At 33.9% G+C, this 20,493-nt stretch overlaps 1 protein-coding gene across 3 annotated transcripts in view; it reads left to right on the forward strand.

The window, feature by feature from the left end:
* Grid2 (glutamate ionotropic receptor delta type subunit 2) overlaps positions 1–20,493 on the forward strand; it is a 1,404,794-nt gene that overhangs the window by 1,098,799 nt on the left and 285,502 nt on the right. For all 3 annotated transcript variants that reach the window (XM_077803456.1, XM_077803455.1, XM_077803457.1), the window contains one exon: positions 18,212–18,350. In XM_077803456.1, coding sequence (XP_077659582.1) covers positions 18,212–18,350 — 139 coding nt within the window. The remainder of the gene's footprint in view (positions 1–18,211; positions 18,351–20,493) is intronic.

The following is a 20,493-nucleotide window of genomic DNA, read 5'->3' on the forward strand; positions in this document are numbered from 1 at the left end:
TTGTTTGTTTTGCTGAGTTTTATTGAAAAACTCTTATTCTACTATTTTTAATTTTATTTGCTTATATCTGCCCTAGAAGTCCATGGTCTGTGCTAATTTATTCTTGTCAGTGAGGAGAACAGAGGAAGAAAATGTCATGGCAGTAATGAGTTAACTTTCACTCAGAGAGAAGTGGTGCATGTATTTGGAGGAAGAAAGCCCGGGGCTTCCCAGGTGTTCTGACACATGTCACTCCCTGCCTGTCTTCTCCCTTGCCCATGATAGCCTGTGACATGCATCCTATTTCCCTACTTCTTTTGATGGCCTTGGCTTAGGAAACCCAATCTTGCTCTCCTAATCATATCATAAAGCTGTTGTGAAGATTAAATACAATAATGCTTATGAAAAAAAATTTTTTGGTATCAAGGATTGAACCAGGTACACTTATACACTATGCCATATCCCCACCCAGTCTCCCTTTTTTTTCCATTTTTTATTTTGAAACAGGGTCTTGCTAAGTTGGTTAGGGCCTCTCTAAATTGCTGAGGCTGACTTTGAACTTGCAATCCTCCTGCTTCTGCCTTTAAGCGGCTGGGATTACAGCATATGCCTCCACAGCCAGCATGAAACTCTTAACATAATGCCTAGTGCCTTAGTAAATAATATATACAGAATTTTATATTGTTTCCTGAGCTTTGCTTTATAATCTCTTACTACCTATTTTTTTTTACTTGAGTTTAGCAGATTTTTTTTGTTTTATTTTGTTTTTGTTTTTGTTTTTTTCAAATTCACCCTCATCTCCTTTTTTCCTGACCTTACTTTATATTTGTTACATCCCTGGTTTTGATTTACCACTTCAGCCCAGCAATATGACCCTGATTTTCTATTGTTCATCCATTCAATTCCAAGTCCCTGACTCATTTGCCCTACAGGCTCTAAATTAAAAATGCCTTTAGCACTTCCTGGGATAATCTAAAAACTGTACCCAAAAAGCACATTCAAAAAGGGGAAGAAAAAGACATTTAAGTGAACTATTTGGTTCCATGTAGAGTTCCAAAACACATTCTGCTCTGCATATTTGCATTCACAGACACATTACATACAGAGACCCTTGCTTTCTCAATCAGCAATGTAGTGGGCGTCACTATGACATGAGTTGTTTTACATCCTTAAATTACAGAACTGTATTAACTTACTAAAATTTATCTGAATATATAGAACACATATACTGAATAAAATGTTTATATTTTATCCCAATAAATTTCCTGTAGCACCAGCACACCATAATCTCATTCCTTTCAACGTTTCCAACCTATTATTCAAAAGAACATATTGAAAAGAAAGTTGGAGTAGAGTCCATTTTTCTCTTCTGCTCTTTAAAATGTTCTACTAAGATTTCTGGAAAACAGGAAATTATAGGAGAAGAGAAAGTTTAAGATTGAGAAGACTAATATTGTTTGGGAAAGGCTAGATTCATAATGTTAAATGATTCCCTTCTTCTCTATCAAATTAAAAATCTAATACATGCTCAATAAATTAGTTCTAATTTAAAACTAATCTTCAGTGGTGGCTAACAGTTTGTTGTGTTTGAATGGTGTTTTGGAGTTTTAAAAATGTTCCGTAGACTTACTCTCAGCTCTTTTATCATTAAAACTGATTGAATATGTATTGACATTCTCTGACCTTGTGGAACAGATGACACATTTATGCAGAAAACCTTGTTTAGGAACCAGTCCTGAAAATTCGAAATTAAAAACTTCACTTTGAGATCCATTTCACTTTGATTCCTGTTGACAACTGCTGCTTACTCTTTGAACTTTCATGCTTCTGGAATTGGCAAAATGGGTGCAATTTTCCTCACAACCACTGATTGATTGAATCTCTGAAAAATGGGGTTACTAATGGCACTGGAATTTATATAGTGGTTTTATATAGTGGCTTAGGCCTCACTATAATTATTTTAAAACATTAAAAGCCCATATATCACGACAGAGTGGCAGGTTCTGACTCCACTGCAGTCCAGCTTCATGCTGTTTGACAAACGACTAGTCATGCAGACAGTATTTCCTCTTTCAGCACCTTTCCCAGCCTCATTTCATTGCCAGGTCTGTGGTAAAGTCAGTAGGTAACAAGAAAATAGTCTAAAAGGAAAAGAGAATGATTTTTTTTTGAGAGCTTCTGAGTGTGACACTTGTATATATATATAAAGAATCATGATATACCCTTATTCAAATCATGCCCTAAGTGTTCCTTTAATGTTTTTTTCTTTATTGATTAACAAATAGGCAGTTGATATATGTAGAAGTATATATATATGAAATATATATGTATATGAAATATAAATATGAAACAGAACACCCGAAGTGTCAATTAAATAATTTATTAAATGAAAAAGCAAGTAAAAAATATTAGTGAAGAGTACCTGACATCAGATACGGTAGACATGAGGAGGAAAAGGAAGGCAAGATGTAAATTGACTTTAAAAATACAATGTATCCCTGAACCAAACTACCTGAAAACTTTCTGAATATTGTGAAGGCTTTATTTGGTTATGCTTTTCCCCTTTTAATGGGATTACTAAAATCTCAGCTATTCTAATTTTGTAATATCTGGTAGGGAAATGCTGTCCACTGTGCCCTTAAATCTTTTACCAAAATATTGGACTTAACTCTTTTATAAAGCAAGTCATTTTCTACCATATCTAAAGCCAAACCAGGAAAGAAAGAACAAGGCTATTTGGTTTCTCTTTATTTTTTAACAAGATTGCTAAAATAGCAAAATCAAAAAGATGTATGAGCAAGAGTACAAAGACTGAAGATATTTCCAAGGTCAGCTCTTAAATAAATATGTATAGTTTTGGCAAAATACTAACTAATGGAAACCATGTAAGTAATGAGAAGTATTCTCCAAGTTCATCAAAGTTTTAAATATATTTACCTATGATTTTTAAAATTTAGTTGTCTTGTCAATGTTTTTCACTATAGAATCTTATTTTAATTATTATCATTTATAAGGGTACATACTAGAAAAGAGAACAGAAAGAGATAAACGTATACATTTTGAGCCACAAAAATTGCAGAGATTCATGGAAGATATTCGACACAACAATGAATTATGTTTTGTGCAAAAACTGTTTTCATTATCAATTAATACTGCAAAACCCTATGGATTAGTGGAAATCTCAATAAACAAGTAGCATATAGAAAAATCCCCAAAATATTAATAGGGCCAAGCTTTCCAACTGTGGCACTCAATTTCAGGCATTTACATGCTTATTTATATATTTAGAAAAGAAAAGAAAAATTTAAAAAACCTTCAAAAGAAGAAAATATCTACTAATTTCAGTATCATTTTGGAATCTCTAAAAGAATATATTTACGTATTCAAGATGAGTTAACTATTCCCATTTTTTTATAGGGGTATTTTGTCTGCTAGAATTCTAGAAGATTGATTAGTCTAACCAATAAAGTTCATGTGTAATAAGCTACTTTCAGGAGATTCATTCATTCATGCTATGATCAGGTTGTCTAGTGCAGAAGGGGAAAAGGAAAGTCTTCGTTTAATATGACCTAGAGAAAGTGTTTCTAAATACCGTCACTGGTACTAGGAGATAAGAAAGTTTACCAGTTTATGGCAGTGAATCATGGTAAGCATAATATATATACAGCTCATCTATGTTTTCTTAATATTGTACTTGGGGGAAGTTTGTATTTCAATCCAGCACTTACATCAAAGTTTTGTGACTATTACTTGAGGTCCAACTGTGTGAAACTATAATGCAGCCCACCTTAGAAACTGGGAACCTGAAATCTGTGATTGACTTTAAATGGGCTGTTTTTTATTCTGTAGCTCATTAGAAACAGTAGGGATTTTATAGGGTAGAGTAATGAAAACACTGTACAAGTAAAAAGCTGCCAAGTGTTACTATTTTGTGTAATAAAATTCAATTTAGTTCTAATATAAGTTACAGCATTTGGCAAAGCTATGTTAAAATTAGCATATAAGGTTTATGTGGTATAACCAGCAGCCATTTAATTTGATTATAATTAATTTTTAATTTAACATTTTTCAAATAGGTTCATCAGAAATATTTCATGATAGTGAATTCAGTGAAATAAACTTAACTACTTGTACTAATTCTGGTTACAAGGATTATAAAAATTATCTCCTTCAGTGGAAAGTCCTAATGTTGGAATAGCATACTTTTTTTTTCTCAGAAGAACAATCCTATTTTAGATAATTACATATAGTAGGAATTTTTTTGTGTGTGGAAAACAACTTTATTAATTAAGAAAAGAGAAGTGTGTTAAAATTTATTATTCAGTTAATGTGGGAGTCTTTGAAATAGAAGAACAAATAATGTTGAAGAACTGGAAAGAAGGAACTGCTATCTCTAAGCAGCTTTACATGTATTATAGTTATTATCAAATTTAAGTATTAAATTGGAGAAGTCTTCCTATTTAAAAAATCGCCATTTCAGTTATGTAACCTATAGTCCTTCTGGCCTACTTTTTCAAATAGAGATATGAAACGGTCCAGAACAATATTTTTCATTCAAAATTACCAAAAAAGTCAATAAATACCTTAGAGAGACACATGTTTGACAATAGAGAAATAGAATTACATACCATGATATATTAAAAAAATATTATTATGAAACGTGCCTTTAATTTATCATCACTTATAAAGGACATAAAAAACTCTTGTTTCAACAAATCATTTCATGGATTCTACCAAAAAATTCAAAATATTATTAAATTACACATTTGAATATGCTTATAGCAATGTAATATATGGGGATACAAATCTCTGGATTTCCAAAATCTAGAAAGATATTTTAAGAAGTTATAATACCTATGACTGAGAAAATATTTTTCATCTATTAAAAATATAATGAATAAAATACAAAATTATATGTGTGGCATGCATGGCTATTACTATGAAAGATTGCTTAAGAAAAGTATCAAGAACACATGGAAAATATTAACCTGGGTTTTTCTTTGATATTGGGCTTCTGAATCCATAAACTAACTGAGTCCTGGGAATTAGATATGAAGCTGAAAATTCCCACACAGCAGTCGTGTCTAAGTTTCGGCCCTGAGATTCAGAATTGTTTTGTCCAGACATATCAAGAGATATTTTAACAGTTTATAACCTATTATTAGAAGGTTATGAATAAAGTAAGTTAGGTAGATAGAAGAACTTATTTCATTTTTAGAGACCTTGTGATCAATAAGCTATTACTATATATCTCTGAAGGTCAATACACTCCAATTACCATTCATGAATAGCCAGAGTTTATTATGGTAATTTTACCTTGTCTCTGATAATTAGGCGTCTACTCCTAGCCTCTGCCAGCCTAAGATACTACATTCACTTTGACATCAAAAAATCCAATTGATTGCTGTATTCCTCCGTGTCCTCTGGCCCATAGAGTCAAGCACACTGAACTCCTGAGAAATGCTCGCACTCGCCTCCTCCGTGCATTTCTTGTCTCTGTGCAGGGAGGATCCCTCTTACCTAAGAGGAGTCAGCAGGTTTTTCAGAACAGATCTACTCCAACATTCCCACTTCTCTGATTCTCTGAAGTTTGCCAGAGAAGTTGTATATAAGTTACTTCTAAAATACTTTCATTATTGGACCATCCACCCCATCTAACAAACTACTATCACCACCCTGAATTATAAACCAACACATTAAATTCCAGAGCTTAGGTTATTACCAACCCCAATAATATGTGTGTCCTAGTCTCTCGTTCTGTTTTATCTCCATTGGTGCACAGATTTCATAAATGAGCTTTATACTTCTATGAAGAAGTTGTTTTGAGACCCAACGTGTAACCTGAAGGCAAAAAGGTGAAATGTGGGTGAATCTAGAAGAGAACTGTAAGATTCCCCAGGTCCCATCATTGAAAACCAGTTACACAGGGAAGAAGGATTCCTATAGAAAGGCTGAGAAGTTGCTGGCAATAGCAAAAAGGTTCAGAGGAATTTCTTCCAATTCCTTGCTCTTCCCTTAGCATGACAGACCTTGCTTATGTGGCCAAAAATTAATTGGTGACACTGCTGTGCTACACTTGCAGTCAAGCCTCAGTCTGGTCCTCAGCCATATCTACACTGAAACTATAGTAGTAACAGACTCATTCCAAGCTGCTGTCAAGACCTACAAATTTTACTGTATTTCTAAATTAGGTATTCATTGCCTTCAGTTTCTCCTTTTCCACACTCTATTCACTCTGAGGTTCAGAGTGGTTTAGCTGAAACCACAATCTTCAAAATGACTATCATTGCCCCAGCAGTTAGCTTCCCAAGCCTTGCATTCCACCTGTCAACACTGGTGGTTATTTGAACAATCATAATGTGACCACAGACGATGCATCGTCCGGGTTCTCTTTTTCCATCAATAATGCACTACACATTTGTGGGAGCAATCCAACACCAGAATCCCATTTCTGTGTTTCTATTTCCATAGAAGCTACCAAACAGGAAGTACTACATTCTGTCTGGGAAATTAAGGATACTTTCCTATGAGAACTGCTTAACATGATGTGGGATGTTTTGAGAAAGTAACAAGGTCTGTTGCAGTACCCATTAGTTACAGAGGAGGGTTATGATCACTACTAAGGACAAAGGAACCGTGAAAGTTGTAGTTACTGAATCTAAAAAGGGTGGCTGTATGACAGGGTGGCCCCCCAAAACTGTGGCCTTCAGTAGCGGAAATAATTCTTTCCTTTGTTTAATCATGTCAATAATTTGACAGACTCCCATGTTCATTTGGATCGGTTTGTTTTCAGTTTGCTTTTTTTAAAATGTCATAGGCTTTTTTTAAAAAAAAAAATTTATAAAACATTTACACATTCCAAATTCAAATTTAAAACTAAATTTCAAAGTGCAAACAGAGGATCTCCCTTCTGTTCTCCATGTATTTACTTTAGGTTTATTTTTCTATTATTTTCTTTTCGGAAGTTGGAGCACGTGTCTCTTCTTATCTGAAAACCCACACTGTAACCTGTTTTGTGCCTGATTTTTCTCTGGCAGTCCCTTCAAACGGCTTTAATTTTCTACATGAAATAGATTTTCATGATGACAGCCAAATGTGAGAATGGGGAAGGAGTTTTAGGTTTCCAGAAGAGAGACACTGAAATAAGTGTTCAGGAGAGAATTACTAAAGAGCCGCACTAGGACCAAGAGGCCCCACTGAGGCCCCACTGGAGATTGGTGGCCAGGGACTTAAAATGGTGTATGTAGTTGTATGCGATTCCACAGCTCCACCCGGCTGCACCCATGGTTCACACACAGAGTAGGCAGGGTTGGACTGAACTCAATCTGGGTCTTTTCTGAAAGGATTTCATGGAATTTGAGGATGAACACAACAGGTTGTATTCAAGTCACTGGATTTAAAGTTTTAAGGGGGACATGTGTCAAGAAAGGTGTGGAGGGACAGTGGAAAGTGGATAGTGGATCTAACACCTTGGTGGGACCATACACGGGATGGAAGGAGGAAACTCAAAAGATTTCAGGTGGATCTCAGCTGGCACACAACAGTGGAATGTTTGAAACTGAGATTGCAGAAGGGTTAAGGACATTGTTAAATAAGGGTTATAGTCACTGTTGAAATCATATAATCGGTGCCATCGTGTTAAGTAGAAAACAACTCTAAAGCAAGCTTAATGTAAATGAAACAATATTATTAAATACTCATTAGTTCCCATTGCCTGACAAATGGAATTTGAATTTTTGCCTTCTCTTTGTAAAAATAGATTCAAAGTTTTAAGGAGACTAATTATCACATATTATTCTTTATGCTAAGAACGAAGGCCTTGTTCTTGCTGTGATTTTTTTAAAAAAAAAATGCTGAGAGATGACTGTAAATGGAACAACTTTCTCAATGGGAACATGATATAATTTTATGGTATCCTTATCTATCAACTAAAGCCATCTCTTGTACTGATGATAAGCATGGTGTATGAGAGCCTAAGAATGAGCTTAAGATTGAGTTCAATATGGTGAACCTGTCAACCTGTGGCTGAGAGTAAGCCACACTCATATGTTACCTCCTCTACTTATCACCTTCCACCTTCCCAAAAAGCAATTATAATACTTAAAGCATTTTCAAATCTGGCCACTACCAGTCTTTCCATTTGATTATAAATTAATTTCACGGAGCCCATAAAAGCAATTCTCATACTTTGAGCATTTCCATGGTGACAGGTAGAATTCTTCCCATTCCTAAATGTAGAATGTGCTTATACTGTCAATGACTTTCACATAATTGCAATAATATCCTTCTTAGATTTTTTTCTCAAGCAGAATCCTTTAAGTGTAAAAATTTTAATACTTATTGATACTTCAAATGATGGGCCTACTTCAATATATTCAGTCACCAGGAATGTACAATTTTTCTTCTTTTTAAATTAACTCTAGCTCATGAATTCTATAGCACCAGATTATTAAATATAAACTTTGTGAGAAACTGATTTACCAAACGACTAAATTGGAGAATCTCAAACTATTAGTTGCTCTTCTACATATTCAGGCAAACATGGGTGCTAAATCATACAGCATAAAACTTAGATTAACAAATTTTTGCCTGACTCAGGTAGAATTACCAACTTTCACAATCTTGCCTGAGGGCTAAACATTATTTTATTTCTTTAAAACTTTTATAAGTAAAATAATATATGCAGTAACAAGATTGATGTTTGTATGATGTGAAAAACCAGTCACATCAAAATGGTCATCAATATCAAGAAGATTTTCTTTACAACATACTTTGGAAATAAATTCCTGATACTTCTGCAGGGGGGTTATAGGAAGGAATGCAGATGTCCAATTCTAGAGTCACACCTTTGTGTATCCTAAAGTGTCAGGAATTACCAGCCTAATTTTTGTTATGCTTTAGGAAGATGACATTGTGGGTTTTTTAAAATTATCATAATTTTGCCCATTCTTTTTTTTAACCATTCAGAATCTACAAAAAAAAAATGTTTTCCTCAAATGAGGACAAATAAAAGATAGAGAGCAAAGAAACTAATTATTTTTTATTAAAATCACCCTTACTTTCTCACCTCTTACTTTCCTCATTTATTTAGTTTTTCACTGTGAAATAGTTACACACAAAAAGTGCACAAAACTTAAATACAATTTGTGAATTACCATGGACCAGCTGTAGAACCACCACCCAGGAAAATATAAAACATTATCTGTGACTCAGCCCCCATTGCCTTTCCGTCACCATTATTTGCTCTCCCCAAAGGGGGAACCATCTAAGGGTTTACCCCATCTAAGGGTTTACCCTACTATTCACATGACCCATTTTTAAACAATTGTCATACAGTGAGAATTCTTTTATGTTTGTGAAATATAGTCATGGTGTACTATATAAATGAGATTTAATCATTTTCATTGCTATATAATATTCCAGTTTGAGAAATACACCATCATCTATACATTATCCTCTCAAATAATGTTTAGGTTTTTTTCATTTTGGGGTATTAGGAATGTTAGTGCTATAAGCATTCCTGTATTCATCTGTTACACACATGCCTTAATACTGAAAGTGCTAAGTCTTAAGATAGGTGGATATTAGTTTCCAGATATGCTACCAGATTATTTATCAAAGTGATTGAACAAAATTACCATCCCTCTAAGAGAGTACCAATATTCCATTAGTTCCTATCTCTGTCAACATATGACATAATCTGTCTATGGTCTGTCTTTTATTTAGTCATTGTGGTAGCTGTGAAGTGTTGTTTCATTAAATAACTAATGAGGTTTCTCTCTCTCTCTCTCTCTCTCTGTGTGTGTGTGTGTGTGTGTGTGTGTGTGTGTGTCTTGGTACCAGGGATATTGAACCCAGGGGTACTCAACCACTCAGCCACATTCTGGACCCATTTATATTTTATTTTTATCTAGAGACAGGGTCTTACTAAGTTGCTCAGGGCCTCACTAAGTTGCTGAGTCAGGCTTTCAACTTTCGATCCTCCTGCCTCAGCCACCCGAGCTGCTGGGATTACAGGTGTGTGCCACTGTGCCCAAAACCATCTCATACTTTTAGTGACAATTTGGTTATCTTTTCTGAAGGCTCTCACCCACGTTTTTCTTTACTGGGTGTGTTATTCTTATTGATTTATTGGCATTATTAAAACATATTAATGAATTCTTATTTGATATATGTATTATAAATATCTCCCACCATTGCTTATCCTTTTACTCTGTAGTGTCTTTTGAAATACAAAATATTATGGTCTGATTTATGGTATTTTTCTTTTGTGTTTATGCTTTTTGTACTCTCTTTAGTAGATATTTTTCTACTTAAATTTGTGGATATATCCTCCCATATTTTTTTTCTAGAAGCTTACTCGTTTATCCTTTATATCTATAACTACTTGGTATTGATTTTCATGTTTGAGGTAGGAGGCAAATTTAATTATTTCTCATACGAATTGACCTAGTACTACTTAATTAAATGACTTCCATCTCTGTGTCCCATTACAGTACCAGCTAGTGTAAATCAAGAACCTATGTATGCGTGGATAATTTTCATTGATTTATTTGGTTTGTCCTTCCAAATAATGAACTTTCTTAATTACTGGAAAAGCTACACGCAGCCAGACCTAGACTTTTTCTTCTTCTTGAAGAGTTACTTGACTGTTTGTGGTGTTTTGCAATATAACATAAACTTACACTGAGATTCTCACACACACACCCACACACCCCCACCCCCCCACACACACACACACAAGAGGGGGTGTGGGGGAACACCTGGGATTTCTGGGGGATTTTCCCCACATTTTTTATTGGTGTATTATAATTATACAAAATGGTGGGATTGATTGTTCCATATCTGTACATGCACGTGCTGTAACAATATAATTTGGCAAATATTATTCCCCAATATTTCATTTTCCCCCCTTTCATTTTCCCCCCTTTCTTCTATTGATATCCTTTTGTATTTTCATGAGATTCCCCCCCCCCACCTTTCTTTTCCTTTTTCCTCTCAAGTTTCCACATATGAGAGAAAACACACAACACTGGACTTTCTGAGCTTGGCATATTTTGCTTAGCATAATATTCTCAAGTTCCATCCATTTTCCTGTAAATGACATAAAATCATGCTCCTTTTATGGCTGAACAAAACTCCAGAGGATTTATCACATTTCTTTATCCATTTATTCACTGATAGACACTAGGCTGGTTCCATAGTTTGGCTGTGAATTGGGCTGCTATCAACGTCGGTATGCATGGATTACTGTAAACACTGACTTTAGTTCTTTGGAATAAATACCAAGGAATAGAATAACTAGATCATGTGGTGATTCCATCCCTACTCTCCTAAGGAACCTCCTTATTGATTTCCATAGTAGTTTACTAATTTACCATCCCACCAACAGGTTAAAAAATGTTCATTTTTCTCTATATACTCTCTAGAATGTATTATTGTTTCTATTCTTCACGGTTTCTATTCTGACTGGAGTGAGATGAAATCTCATTGCAAGTTTTGATTTGCATTTCAGTAATTGCTAAAAAAAAAGTTGAGCAGAACAATTTTTATATATTCATTGGCTATTTGTATTTTCCCTTTTGAGTTGTACCTGTTTAATTCATTTGTCCATTTATTGATTGGGTTTTTTTGTTTGGAGGGTGTTAAGTTTTTTGAGTCCTTTATTGTGTTCTGCATATTAATCTTCTGTCAGAAGAGTTGTTAGCAGAGATTTTTCTCCCCTCTTTTAGATCCTCTCTGCACATTCTTCATTGTTTCCTTTGCTGTGCAGAAGCTTTTTAATTTGACATTATTCTGTTTATTAATTCTTGATATTATTTCCTGAGCTTCAGGGCTCCTACTGAGAAAGTCGTTTCTTCTCTCTGTATATTGGGGTATTAACCCAATGTTTTCTTCTTGTGTCACGTCTGATTTCTAGGCTTTTGGTCCATTTTGAGCTGACCTATGTGCAGAGTGAGAAATAAGGATTTAGTTTCATTCTTCTAAATATGGATAACCAGAGTTCTCAGCACCATTTCTTTAAAAAAACAGTCATTTTCCCCAGTGTTTGTTTTGGGCACTTTAGTCAATGTTTATATCACTGTATCTCTGTAGATTTGTCTCCGTGTCTTCTATTCTGCTGGTCTGTGTCTCTTTGTGTGCCAGTACCAAGCAGGTAATCTCAGTACTCCATAGTTTTTGTTATTATAGAAGTGTGGTTTAATTTGAAATCAGATATTGTGATACCTCCAGTATTACTTGTGTAATTCAGAATTGCTTTGGCTATTCTGGGTTTTTTATTCTTCCAAATAAATTTTAGAATTGTTTTATCTGATTGTGTGAAGAATGTCATTTGTATTTTCATGGGCATTACATTGAATCTGTATATTGCTTTTGATAATGGTCATTGCCTATCCATGAACATAGGAGGTCATTTCAACTTCTTATGTCTTCTTCAATTTCTTTCTTCAGTAGAAACTGATAATTCACTAAATGGATTTATAGATCAATTTGTTTGCATTGTTAAGTCTTCTAATCAATGAATAATATATCTGTTCATTTATTTAATCTTTTTTTCACATAGAGGTCTTTCACATATCTATACAGATATACTCTTGGGTATTTGATAATTTTAATGCTATTGCAAGTTGTATGTATATTTAATTTAGTACTTAAGTATTTTTTCTAGTATACACAAATATGATTAGCTTTTTAATATTAATTCTGTTCCATGGAAAAGTGAGAACTTACTGATTTTGGAATTTGTTTTTTATTCTCTTCAAATTTCGTCATATAAGGTTTATGTGGTATAACCAGCAGCCATTTAATTTGATTATAATTAATTTTTAATTTAACGTTTTTCAAATAGGTTCATCAGAAATATTTCATGATAGTGAATTCAGTGAAATAAACTTAACTACTTGTACTAATTCTGGTTACAAGGATTATAAAAATTATCTCCTTCAGTGGGAAGTCCTAAGTGTTAATTCTCATTTCATTCTATTGTTTTTTTCTTTTTCTGTTCTTTTTAAATTTCTTGTTTAGCACATTCAAATAATAAAAGTAGTAACAACTTGTAGCCTTTATGGCCATCAAAATGTTTTATTTTTATGATAACTATGTATATGTTTAATAGATTTTCTAAAAGTATTCTGTGAGAATAAGATAGGATTTTTTAGTTGTTTCTAATTTGCTGGATTATGTCCAGGTTTGTTTTGCATTTTTGTTTTGTTGTAATACTGAATTTGAACTTTTTGTATGCCTTTTAAGTATCAAACAAGGTTTACATGATTTTTCTCTCTTTTATATAATTTCTTCCTTCGATAGTAATTGATTTTTTGGATGCAAAACTAACCTTGCCTTCATACCAAAAAAACCCAACCAGGTTGTTTGTTTATTCAGTTTTCAATTTATTAATTTATTTATCTTTTGTATCAACAATCATGTGTAATTTATTTCTTATGATGACCTTGCCATGTTTTATTATCAAAGTCATTCTTTCTTTATACATTGGATGGCACAGTGTCTTGCTTTCTTCCAATCTCAGGAAGAGTTTAAGCAAAGTTAGAGTTAATTATCTCCCAGATATTTTGGTAGATTTTGTCAGTAATGCCTCTGGATTTTAATTTTCTGGTGGGTAATTTTTAATTCTGGATTCAATACATAAGATATAAGACCTTTCAAATTTTCTGTTTCTTCCAGCAGAAATGTTTCTAATAATTTAATCATATCTTTATTTTCAAATCTATTGACATAAAATTGTATTTAAGATTCTCTTGTTCTCCTTCTAACACCATAATACCTATACAATGTACCCTTTCTATTTCTGCTATTGTATTTTTAGGTGTTTTCTGATGTTATCTTGATTAGTCCTCATACTAATTTGTAGTTTTTTAAAAGGCAAATTTTCTTCTCTATTATATTTTTGTCTATTTTAATAATTTTTACTCCTATATTTTCTTCAGGTTGGACTTGCAGATTTTTTAACATTTTAAAATTCATGAACAATTCATTTCTTTTTCATCTTCTTTGCTTATACATTACATGTAATCAATTTCCTTCTTGATACGATTTTATCTGTATTCTATCAATTATCAAAACTTGTGGAATTTTAATATGGAGTATTGTTATTGTGATCTAGTTCAATTTTTTTTTAATTTCTTTTATAATTTTTCTTGAGTCCATGGCTGTTTTTGTTTGCTTTTTGATGCTGTGACCAAAATACCTAACAAGAACAAATTAGAGGAAGAAAAGTCTGTTTGGGGCTCATGGTTTTCTAAGTCTCAATCCATAGATGGCTGACTCCATTGCTCTGGGCCCAAAATGAGGCAGGAAGGCTATCATGTTGAAAGGATTCAGTAGAAGAAAAGTACTTAGCTCGTGGCAGAGTAAGGAAGCAGAGATCAGGAGAGAAGAGGCCATAGGGACCATACAAGGTTCCAGGGTACATCCCCAATACCCCACGTCCTCCAGCTATACCTCACCTGTCTATGGCTACCTCCCAGGACATGCAAACTAGACAGGCTTTATAGCTCTCACAATCCAGTCATTTCTCCTCCAAACACTAATTCCTGCATAAATGCAGGCACTGAAGGGGGAAATCTTATATCCAAACCATAGCAAGGGCTATGTATTTATTAATTTCAAAACATATGAGTATTTTGTGGTTTTCCTCATGCCCATTGTCTAGACAAGCTCTGGATTCCAATTTTTATAACCACCTAACTTTGAAGGCTTTTTTTTTAAAAGATATTGCTAGATTATCAGTCTCTTTACTTTTTTTTTAATTTGCATATGCTTCTTAGGGAAAAATAGTCACATACACAAGGTGCCCTGAGTTGTATTCTCACTCAAAATTTTGTTCCTCTGATTTTTTTTATTGCTTCTTTACCCTGCAAATGCTTTTCTATGTTCCTTTTTTTTTTTCTTGGTTGCCAGTAGCAGAAGGGTTTTTTTGTGAACTGTCGAGTCCAGCATTATAAGAGTTAGAAGTCAAGACTTACATTACTTTTAACATTTTATTTCTAGGTGCATATATCAAGTAAAATACCCTTTTTTGGATTCTACAGATATATTTGAAATTTCAAATTTATATATTATATACCATTGATGAAGACACTGAACAACTATTCTTTCACATTGGTGAAAACAACACTAATCAGGGATAAAGACTTTAGGAAAGCAAACCTCCAGCTAGCCTTTTCAGTCATAAATTTATTCTTCTACTTATACATACAGCTCTTTCCATTTTTAACTATATCTTGTTCATATTTTATTTTATTTTCAATTAGTTATTTTGCTCAGAAAATCTCCATATGGACTTAAAAATATTTTCTTTTGCTTTCATCTTTTAAAAGTTGTTTGAAAATTTATTTTGCTTTGAAGAAGAGAGTTTCTAAAATGCATTATAGCCCCTCTTGGAAAATGTATTCCATATAGCGGAGGTTAGCCTGTTCTGAGTACATTGCATTAGGAAAATAGCTCAAAATATGACCAAAGGGTGTGTTGACGTTATGTTTAAGATGTAGCGATATTACATAGTGAGAACTAGTGAATAGAATAAAAGGATGTCTGATATTATAGTTGATTGTATCCTGTTTAGTCATTCAATATACTGATGGAAGAAGGGAAGTTAGTATTATATCTCTGATTTATTTCTACTGTGAATATATGCCTAATTTATTTTAGAAGACCTATTAATATTTTATGTTTAGCCTGTATGAGTCTGATAGGGCTTCTACAACAAAATACCCATAGATTCAGTGATTTAACAGAAATGTATTTCCTCACAGACCAAGAAGCTGAACGTGACTTTGGTTCAAGAGAGTTAGCTTCTCCTGAGGCCCCTACACTTGATTTACAGATAGTTTTCTTCTGGCTCTGTCCTTATATAGCCTTTCCTCTGTGAAAATACAGGCCTGGTGTTTTGTTGTTTTTTTTTTCTCATAAGAACACCAGTTATATCAGAATAGGGACCCATTTTTCACTTGATTTTACTTTAATTCTTCAAAGCCATACCTTCAAATACTGTCACATTGGGGATCAGAGTTTTAAGACACAAATTTTAGAGAGAAAAAAATTCACCATGTAACACAGCATATATTCACTCAACAAATATTTATCTACTTAATTTGAGTCAGGGAGTGTTCCTGTATCAGGTATTATATTATAAGGGAGAAAAATAAAATATATGAGATATATTGAATTATTATTTATAAAAAGTTAAGGGAAATGAGCATCTGTATATCAGAGAAAACATTCTGTCTTTTGTTTGGGGGTATTGGCTTATTTCACTTAGCAAGATATTCTCCAGCTCCATCCATTTACCAGCAAATGCTATAATTTCATTCTTATTTAAGACTGAGTAATATTCCATTGTGTATATGTACCACACTTTCTTTATCCATTCATCTTCTGAAGAGCACCTATGTTGGTTACATAGCTTAGCTATTGTGAATTGAACTGCTATGAACATTGTTGTGGCTTTATCACTATAGTATGCTGATTTTAATTCTTTTGGATATTTGTCAAGGAGTGGGATAACTGGGTCAAATGGTTGTTTCATTCCAACTTATCTGAGAAATCTCCATACAGCTTTTCATAATGGTTGCAATAACTTGTAGTCTCAGGAGTCTCATCCTCACCAACATTTATTGTTGTTTGTATTCTTGAAATTACCACTCTAACTGGAGTGAAATGAAATGTTAGAGTAGTTTTGATTTATATTCCTCTAATTGCTAGTGATATTGAACATTTTTTTCTTGTATTTGTTGATCAATTGTATTTCTTCTGTGAAGTGTCTGTTCAGTTCCTTAGCCCATTTATTGATTGGGTTATTTTTTTTTTGGTGTTACATTTTTTTAAGTTCTTTATATATCCTGGAGATTAATGCTGTATCTGAGGTGCATGTGGTAAAGATTTTCTCCCATTGTATAGACTGTCTCTTCAAAATGGGCAGGGATGCTAAAGAAGAATAGAGTTGCTTTAGATTAGGTAGAGGGGGGTGAAGGGGAGGGCAGTGGGTATCGGGAAAGCAAGGATAGTAGAATAAATGCTTGATTTCAAGCATTATTATCCTATGTACATATACAACTACACAGCCAGTGTGATTCTTCTTCATGTATAGCCAGAAGAATGAGAAGTTATACTCCATGTATGTACAATGTATCAAAGTGCATTCTATACTCACTCATGTGTAACTAATTACAACAATTTTTAATTTTTAAGAAAACCATGGTTATAGTGTCAGAGTGGTACTTTCTAGAATGTAAATGGGGAGTCAGATAACCCATTCCATAGTGCAATCAAAACAAGATGTTGGCTTAGTTTTTGGCATTAATTGTGGAAGTGATGATACAGGTTTGGGGATATGATTTGAAGGTAAGAATGACAGAATCTGTTACGTGTAAGGAAATTCCTAAGATTTAGTCTGAGAAAGGAGTAATGATGTTATTTCCTGGCATGATGTGAAGTGCATTGGTGGGGAGTTAATTTGGGAGTGAAAATGAAAAGGGTTCTGTTTTAGATGTGATGAGTTTGAGATACCCATTAAAATCCAAGTAGGAATTCTGTAGGCCTTTAGCTATAGTGCTCCAAGAACAGGGGGGCTTAAAAGGTTGTTTCAATACCATGGATGTTACTGAACTGGGGGAACTTGTTGAGGTTACACAGAGTGATAATGTGAACAAACACTGAAGCAGTGTAAGGACTGAGCCCCAGGACTTTCCAACATTTGAAAAGTGGAAATGAACATTGTGCAATAGATTTTAAGAATGGTTAGTCAACTGGGAATACAAAAAGCAAATGTAATGATGCTGAAGCCAATGGTCATATGTATGATCCCAAGATCTAGAGAATTTACCCCCAAACCAGTTTAATATCTATTGAATTGGAAAGCTGAAAAGTTGTATTAATTATACACATAGCTGTGTTGATATCACCTCGTGAGTGAATGATCAAGCCCTGGAAACAAAGTGTGTCTCTATGACTGTAGTAAGAAGGTAACTAATTCTAGAGTTGAACAGAGAGGAGGAGGAAGTAGCACTTAACCATGGGACATTGAATATTTATCATGCCTATTTTTGACAGAGCCTCTCATAGTCTCATAAAAAAGAATGAAATATAAAGCAACGAAAATATGTTGTTAAAAGTCTCTCACTACATGAAAGTATCTTGGTATTTAATGTGCTTGATTTCAGATTCCCAATAAGTACTTGTTGAGACTCTTTTAATCTCTTGCTTCTTTCCACAGGTGGGGAGGTTCCATATACAACCCTGGCTACCCGAATGATGATGGGGGCTTGGTGGCTATTTGCTTTGATTGTCATCTCATCATACACAGCAAACCTTGCTGCTTTCCTTACTATCACCCGAATTGAAAGCTCCATCCAGTAAGTACACAAAGATTCCAGTATCCACAAACTGTGAAAATGACGCAAGTGGCTAAAGCTATCTGAGAATAAGTATATAGTATCTGATTATGAATTCACAGCCTCCCTTTGAGTAAAAGTTTAATTTTGTGACTTTGCAGTGTTACCACATGGTTCAACTCCTGAAAATACAATATATTTTTTACTATTATTTTATTACTAAAATTTTGTCTATAATTTCAATAGTACTTCCTACATTTTCCTGTAAAGATAATACATTTTCTGGGACAGGATTGTGGCTCAGTGGTAGAGCACTTGCCCAGCATGTGTGAGGCACTGAGTTCAATCCTTGATACCACATAAAAATAAAGAAATTGGGCTGGGGATGTGGCTCAAGCGGTAGCGCGCTCGCCTGGCATGCGTGCCGCCTGAGTTTGATTCTCAGCACCACATACAAACAAAGATGTTGTGTCCACCGAAAGCTAAAAAAATAAATAAATAAATATTAAAATCCTCTCTCTCTCTCTCTCTGTCTTAAAAAAATAAAGAAATAAAATAAAGGTATTGTGTCCAACTACAACTAAAAAGAAAAAAAATTAAAGATAACACATTTTCAGAATTTTAATACCCACAAATAATAATAATGTCTGAGAATCATTGTGAAAAGGAAGCAAAAAGGGGTCATACTGAAAAACAATCTTTGCCTTGAGTCTGTCCCATTATGCACTGTTAGAGTGAACAGTTGAATTCACACAGACGATTGAGAGCTTGATCATTGAGGAGTGGGGTAGAGAGATGGCAATTAGCAGAAAAAACTTGGTATTTCAGTAACCACATTCTGTTTGTCTCATCATTACATTATACTTAATGTGGTCATTATTGCTGTTGTTTTCCCAGCTACAGTTGCAGTGGTAGGAAATGGTCATTAACCATGGTGCATGGTACTTAAATCCTTAAAATTACCTAAGTCAGCGCCTCAATTCAAAAATGCTATTTCCATGAACCCTTAAAGCCCAAAGGCCTTTGATTAACCAGGGCCAGTTTTGCTTTATGGTTTCATGTTTTAAGATCAGCTCTACAATGTAATTTGTGCCCTACTAGAACAGCATGTCCATGTATTGTTCTAAGAAAAATTCCCCTGAAGATGTTTTACTCGTATAGAAACAAGGTAGTTCTAATTTTCCTACTTCTCAAAATCTGGCAATGTAATATTAGAAAAATTAGAAATATTAAAGAATTTCTTAGGGATTTAACTTTTAAAACAGCAAAGTTCTTGCTTTAAAATATATATATATAAGTGAAGTCCATTAGAAGCCATAAAACCATTGTAGTGTAACACTAAAACATAAAATTAAGAATTGATTATCTCTAAAGGAGTAGGATATTTTTCTTTAATTGAAAACCCAAAATTCAACTAACAGTGCTAACAGGCAGTCAAATATTTCATCCATTGATTAAAATGGTATTTCCAATTTCTCTCATCAAATCATCCTCCTCAGGTTGTTTTTCAGTTATTCCTTTCACACAGAACCTTCTTTCTCTCCCAACCGACTTTATCTTGTAGCCAGCCCTATGGATAGCAGAAATAATAGATGGTCCTGATTGAGGCTCAGGGAGGTTAAACTGATGACCCCACCAGCATTATTGTGAGCAATAACGAAAGTGATTACAACCATCTAGCCAGAATATCAACAAAGGTACTAAAATCTTAAAAGTGATAATTAACATTTTTCGATCACTTGAAAGATATTAGACTTTCTGCTAAGTATTTTAGATGCATTGGTTCATTTAATATTTTAACCATCTTCTAAAGTACATACTATCAATAAGTCATTGTACAAGTAACAAAGCTAAACGTTGAGAGGATAAGGAACTTCCCAAAGCCATGGCACTGATTGAGTAAGGACCAGACCTTGAATCTATCTGATTCCTGATGAACCTATATTCTGAATGACCCACGCTAGATCTCATCCCCCTTGAACTTCTGGCCCTAGGTTTTCATAGTTTATTAGAGAGAGTGATCCTTTGCTAAGTATTTTCTAAATCTTCAGCTGGACAGACAAAACAGAGGAAACTTTAATGTTGAGCCATAACTGTAGGCATACATCCAACCCTGGGCTATTTATACCCATAACTGATGTCTGCCATTTGGAGTAAAATACTT

This window comes from Urocitellus parryii, chromosome 10 (genome assembly GCF_045843805.1).
Source record: "Urocitellus parryii isolate mUroPar1 chromosome 10, mUroPar1.hap1, whole genome shotgun sequence".
Taxonomy (NCBI): Eukaryota; Metazoa; Chordata; class Mammalia; order Rodentia; family Sciuridae; genus Urocitellus; species Urocitellus parryii.